This window comes from Ziziphus jujuba, chromosome 8 (genome assembly GCF_031755915.1).
Source record: "Ziziphus jujuba cultivar Dongzao chromosome 8, ASM3175591v1".
In the NCBI taxonomy this organism is placed as follows: Eukaryota; Viridiplantae; Streptophyta; class Magnoliopsida; order Rosales; family Rhamnaceae; genus Ziziphus; species Ziziphus jujuba.
Genome location: NC_083386.1, coordinates 23,193,494 through 23,200,214, shown reverse-complemented (window position 1 = coordinate 23,200,214; position 6,721 = coordinate 23,193,494). Strand labels below are relative to the sequence as shown.

General features: G+C 28.9%; 1 protein-coding gene across 1 annotated transcript; it reads right to left on the bottom strand.

Annotated features, from left to right (window-relative positions):
- Nucleotides 1–2,752: 2,752 nt before the first annotated feature.
- Nucleotides 2,753–6,068, bottom strand: LOC107414066 (GTP-binding protein YPTM2). Its single transcript, XM_016022163.4, has 8 exons — nt 5,749–6,068; nt 4,429–4,501; nt 4,121–4,168; nt 3,992–4,039; nt 3,680–3,751; nt 3,425–3,580; nt 3,215–3,318; nt 2,753–3,098 (listed from the first exon to the last, which is right to left on the bottom strand). The coding sequence occupies exons 1-8, from the start codon at nt 5,760–5,762 to the stop codon at nt 3,005–3,007; spliced, it is 609 nt and encodes a 202-aa protein (XP_015877649.1). The 5' UTR covers nt 5,763–6,068; the 3' UTR covers nt 2,753–3,004.
- Nucleotides 6,069–6,721: the final 653 nt, after the last annotated feature.

Here is a 6,721-nt window from a genome sequence, read left to right as displayed (position 1 = left end):
AGGGTATAAACGAGTCGAGTATTAGCATTCTTAAACTTGGTTTAGATGCTTTTGGGAATGCTCAAATTTACTTAAATTTCAAAAAATTTTGAAATAATTTATTAAAACTTGGTTTGGTTTGTTCAAGAAAAGCTAAAGTTTAGCTCTGTTTAACTAATCACAATATAAAACTTTAAAATTGAACATTTATTTTCTTAAAATAATAATTTTAACATAAATAATTAATAAATTTCATTTATTTTATTAATTTTATTATAAAATTAATTATTTTTAAAAAGTTTTTGAATTTAAAATAAAAAAAATATTGTTTATGCATTATAAATATTCATTTTGGTTAAATTCATAATATAATTTTACATATATATATATATATATATATAAATAGTAAATTTGAATTGCTCAAAAGTTACACATGAGTTTGATTTATTATTTAAGATTGATTCGCAAGTTTCATTTCTTGTTCAAGATCGGCTCATTTTTTTTACAAGTTGCTCAAACTTAACTTGTTTGTAGGAGTTGTCCCTTCTTATTTTATTTTATTGTTTTGCTTTGTTCAAAAACTTGGAAGGCACGTTTTGTCTGTAATGTAATATATCAAAACGAAACCAAAAAAAAAAAAAAGAGAACTTATCTAAGATTTTATATATGAAATGTTTTAGTTGCACTATCAAAGAAATTCTATACAGTTCCATTATAAATTTATATTTTTATCCCTATTTAAAATTACTATTAAAGGTATTTATTAATTGCATATATTTGTGTTCAGAAGTATAAAATTGTACACTTCAAATGTATTTAGAAATATGTGATTAAACATTTTAAATGTGTTTGGAAGCATGTGATCGTACATTTTTAGATATGAATATGTTATATATATTTAGAAGTATGAGATTGAGCATCTCAAATGCATTCAAAAGTCTGTGATTGAATGTCTTTAGATACAAACATTTCAAATATACTGAACATCTTAGTTTAGAAGTATTAGACCGAACATCTTTAGAGACATTCATAATTTTGATACTGAACACTTTAACGAATATATCTTTATTGTCCAAAAGTGTTCTAACAAAAAAATTTTTTTTTATGAAATTTCTATAACTATCAATTTCATTCAAAAATATTGTAAAAAATTTTTATGAAGTGATGTTTGATTTATAAGTAATTTAAAAAAAACAAAAAAATATATTTTTTAATTTAATTAAGAATTTTATAAACTGTAAATATTTTAGATATTAAAAATATTTTATAAAAATATTTTATATTTTTTATATATTTAAATAATAATATGTAAAAAATAATAGCATATAAAATTCTTTTAAAACTGTGAAATTTTTTTTTTTTTTATATTTTATATATTTGTATATCAAAAACAAGCTAGACCACATGAAGGGAAGAATATTTGTACAGCGATTATTTTTATTATCAGGTTCAAGTACTCTTTAGCCCCTAAATTATTAAATGCTTTGTACTTTACTCTCCAAATTATAAAAATTGTCAAATCACCCCTTAAACTATCAGATTTTTTTTTTATCACTTTAATCCAATCATGAGATTTTGTTAAAAGAGTTTAGCAAAATTAAACATTCCAACTAAAAATGAAATAAAAAAGTAGTCTAATAAAATTACATCAGTTATATACATTAATTTCATCAATTTATTTATCGAAAATGTGTAATTGAACTGAAAGAACAAAAATCAATCCTTCAAGGGCAATGTAAGACTTCTTGTACTTGGGGATAAAGTGAAAAATGTGTAATAATTCACAAAGCCAAGTATATTTAACCCTTGTTATTATTTACCAAGATCTTGACCAAAAAAAAAAAAAAAAAAAACATAATCACCGTATCAAAAACTCTCATTGGGGACTTGAGCAACATTCTAATCAAAATTTTTTTTATTATTTATTTTTTTTTTTTTTATAAGTTTAAACTTTCCCTGTTTGCAATATAACTAGGAATGTATTAATTTTTTGTCATATAAAATTTTATTAATATGTTACTTTAATGAAATTTTATTAGCTTGGTTATCTTCTAATATATATTTAAAGTACCACAAAATTATACTATCAATTGGAAAAATGATTTGTCGAAAACAAAATAAATAAATAGTGCAGATATCTAAAATCAAAATAACATATACAATTTACTCGTTTGGGTTTTTGCTTTCGATCCCAAAAAAATTCATGCAAAAAGTATTGCTTTCTGAAGGAAAAAAAAATTAACAAAACAAAAACATTGAGCTATCTATTCTAATCATTCACTTTTACATAATTATTAAAAAAAGTTAAAAAATATTGAGATTACAAAAAATAAAAATTTAACAACAAAATAAGAATCGACATAATAGGGGGTCCAATCGAAGTGGATGGTTGAATCCGTTTACAGTTTCTTTTTCTTGTTTGGACATATCCCAACTCGAATTCGTTTACATTTTTTTTTTCTTTTTTTTAACTGCTAAATATATAAAATATAATTAAAAAAAAACTATAACTTTGGGGTCCACGCGGGGCATAATCAGATATTAAGTTACAAAAATAGACCTTTCAGTTTTACGGTATTTTCGTGGTATCGCAAAGGGAGCAGAGAATCGTGTTGGCCTAGCCAAAAACTTGCTGATGTAAAATTTGTAAAAGCTGATGGGCATTTTTGTAACTTCAGGGGGGCCGGAAAATTTGTAACAGTAAAAGATAGCAGAAACCTTCAAATATCCAACATGCATCCCAATAAAAAACACCAATATAACCCAAATCACATAAAACAGAAGAGACTAGAAGAGTAGTAACAAATGCTGCTGAGCAGCAAACGTCATTTGTACAGACAAGTTAGAGAGACTACAAAGAATGGATCTTGAAAATAGGTTATATAACATACTGAAGCAAATTATCATATATATAGTTCCTCTACAATTCAGAGAGGTAAAATAAGAAGAGTAGAGTCTTACATGCAAACTAACATGTAAGATTAAGAAAGAAAAAAAAGAAAAAAAAACAAAAAACGACAGCAAACTAAGAAGAGCAGCAGCCAGACTTCTGGTTAACAGGTTGTCCTCTAATTTGAACAGTCGGAGGCCTCGCGTTGCTCATTGGTTGACTCGCCATCCTGCAACAAATCATTGGACAACAGTATCTCAATATGATGAAGGCAAACGTATATCATCACAAAGAATAATAATTGTATATATCATTGTTGACACAATATATACGTATATAAAATACCTATTCTTGATGTCAGCAGCCATGGCCATGAAAGCCTGCTCCACATTAGTAGCATTTTTTGCACTAGTCTCCATGAACGGGATGCCAATTTCATCCGCAAAAGCCTTCACAAAAGCCAAGCAAACCACAGGAAAGATAATCAATTGACAATTCAATTATTCATTCATGAGAATACAAACAGGGATTATTGGAGATGGTGTAGTTTTTTACCTTAGCTGTTTCATAGGACACAACTTTGTTTGCAGTCAGGTCACACTTGTTGCCAACAAGAAGCTTGTTTACATTATCACTTGCATAACGGTCTATTTCATTCAACCATTGCTTGACATTATTGAAGCTTTCTTGATCCGTAACATCATAAACTATCTGCCATATACAATTACGAGATGAATCGACCATACAATAAAAACCCACAGCATGAAACAGTGACTAATGATATAATAAAACTGAAAAGAAGAAACTTACTATAATGCCATGTGCCCCACGGTAGTAACTACTAGTTATTGTCCTAAAACGTTCTTGTCCAGCAGTGTCCCACTGCATTTGCCAAGAAAAGACAATGAGATTTTACAGTTACAGACAGGAATACAATAATAACACCCATGTGATACCGCACTGATAATAACAACATGAATTTATACCAGATCAGCTGTGTAAGAACACGTTTTCTCGCGCGCGTGCGCGCGCACACACACACACACACACACACACACAATATCATACACAAACATACATAAACAGATTGATAAATAGAGAGATAGGGAGAGATTGTCTAACAATTTGAAGTTTTATGGTCTTTCCATCCTGCTCCACAGTCCGTATTTTCTGCAAAACGACAAAACCAATATTATAGTCACATTGTTTAATTCAAATCAAGAGCACCAAAACTCAGAAATGGACACTTACAAAGTCAACTCCAATTGTGCTAATGTAACTGTCCAGATAAGAATCATCCTGCATTAAGATTGAATAAAAAAAAGGTCATTAGCATTATTATTCACAAATTCAGATCCACAAATCAACTAGATTGCAATCTTTTTCAATATGCCCCATTACTAGAAAATCGTAATCAATAATCTTTCCAGTAAAGGAAGCAACCAAATAGAAGTCTCTCATCTGCAATATTCTTGAAAATATTGAGAACTGCAGTTCTAAATGCATAATAAAGGAAAGGAAGACGTGCAAAACACAAGTGGAGCATTCTGATAGCTTACAGCGAATCTCAGAAGAAGACATGATTTGCCAACTCCAGAGTCTCCAATTAGTAAAAGCTTGAACAAATAGTCACTGCAAGAAAATTTGATAACATAATAAAAAAATATGAAATGTCGATATTTTAGTTATTCAAGAAATATTCATCAAGTCATTAATGAATTAGAATAGAAGCTAAAAGCTCGTTGAAACTTTTATTTGAAAGAGAGAGAGAGAGACAAAAAAAAAAAAAAAGAAAAAAAAAAGAAAAAAAGAAAAAGGAAAAAAAAAAGGTCATCGATAAACACACGTGACATGAATTTTACAACATTTCCATTTCCAGCATATTACCAAGGCATAATCATAGGGAATATGAAAGGGGCAACAATACAAGTGAAATTCAATAGTAAAGGCATAAAAATCCAGCAATAAAAATTAACACGTTCGGATTAACATGATGCTAAACTATGAGAAATAAATACGATTTACTCACTCCTACAATGAATTGATTTTAAGATTAGCCAAACATGTTTCCAATTATGGATATTGAACAGGGTATCAACCGAAAAATCAATTCTCAATCCTACAATGAATCGATTTTAAGATTAGCGAACCATGTTTCCAATTATGGATATCGAACTGGGTATCAACCGAAAAATCCATTCCCAATCCTACAATTGTATTGATTATAAGATTAGCGAACCATGTTTCCAGTTATGGATATTGAACTGGGTATCAACCGAAAAATAAATTCTCAATCCTACAATGATCGATTTTAAGATAAGCGAACCATGTTTCCAATTATGGATATCGAACTGGGCATCAACCCAAAAATTCATTCCCAATCCTAAAATTGAATTGATTTTAAGATTAGCGAACCAATGTTTCCAGTTATGGATATTGAACTGGGTATCAATCGAAAAATCAATTCACAAGATCTGAAACTAAAATCCAGACAACTCCATCAACCTTAAAATCAAAAAGGAAAATCCCAGAATATCGAGAAAAAATACATAAACATCTTTTGGGGAAAAAAAAAATTGAATCAATTCCCAAAACTTTGATCGCATCACTAACAAACAAAAAAGTCCTAATTTTTTTCCCTAGACAAACACACAATAGTTTCCAAAACAATAAAAAAGAAGCCAACAAAATTTTGCAATTGAAATAGAAACTGTACAGATGGATCTAAATAAATTATAAAATAAAATAAAAATACAAAAGAAAAAAAGTCCCCAAGGTTCCTATTTTGTATTTGGCTTATGACTTTTTTTTTTTCTCCTCGGCGATCAAATAGAGGGTTTTAAAAAAAGAAAAAAAAAAAACTGAGATCGGGAACTTACTATTCAGGATTCATGACTGGAAGTTGTTGATCTACGAAGAAGAAGGAAGAAGTCGACCGGGATATGTACCGGTCCAGCAACGACGAAGAAAAGTAGAAGACCGTGTAAGGTCGTTCTTCTACCAAAATTACATAAAAAAGAATTAGAGGAAAAGGTGGGGCCTCTGGTCTATGGCAAATTGGCAACCCAAGAAAATGGAGACGATAGCAAAATAAAAATAAAACACTCAAAAAACCAATTAGAAGATGATAACCGAAAAGTTCGGTTGCCTTTGCATTTTATACTTCTCTCTCTCCTAAAGTTATTATCTTTTTGCTCTAACTTGGGAGTTTCATGGGCCTTTCTTTGCCCCTAAACTGCCCTTTCCTTCTGGTTTTTTTTTTTCATGGCCCTGTACTCTAGGCCTGTTTGAACTGGGTCATTTATTAAATATTAATATCAAGGTGGACCATTCATAAATACAATATAACTACTCATCCACTCGTTCAGCTGTCTTGAATTATGCTTATCCTTTCAAAAATTATTCATCTAAATCCATGTAATATTTGACGAAGAAGGTTAAGTGGTAAAATATTTTTATTTGTGCCTATGAATATATACTGAATTACGAAACTGAGTATAATTTTTAAAAAGATAAATATAATTTAAGACAAACTAATAAATGTTGTCATATGATAAAATGATAAGAATAATTCAATTTATATAGTCATTTATTTTATTTATTTATATTAATATTTCATAAAAAATGTATTAAAGCATATTATTTGTAAATACACTTGACAAACGATTTGGTATTTGTAGAACTATTGAATATTTTTAGCACAGCAAACAAAGTTTGATAAAAATACTTGGAGGCGTAGCATTATTGTAATCTAATAGACGACCCGTTGTAAAAAAAGGCTATTTTTTTGGTTAATTATTGATGCAACGCCTTTTCTTGTCTTTACCCACAACCCACCCCTTAAAATGTAAA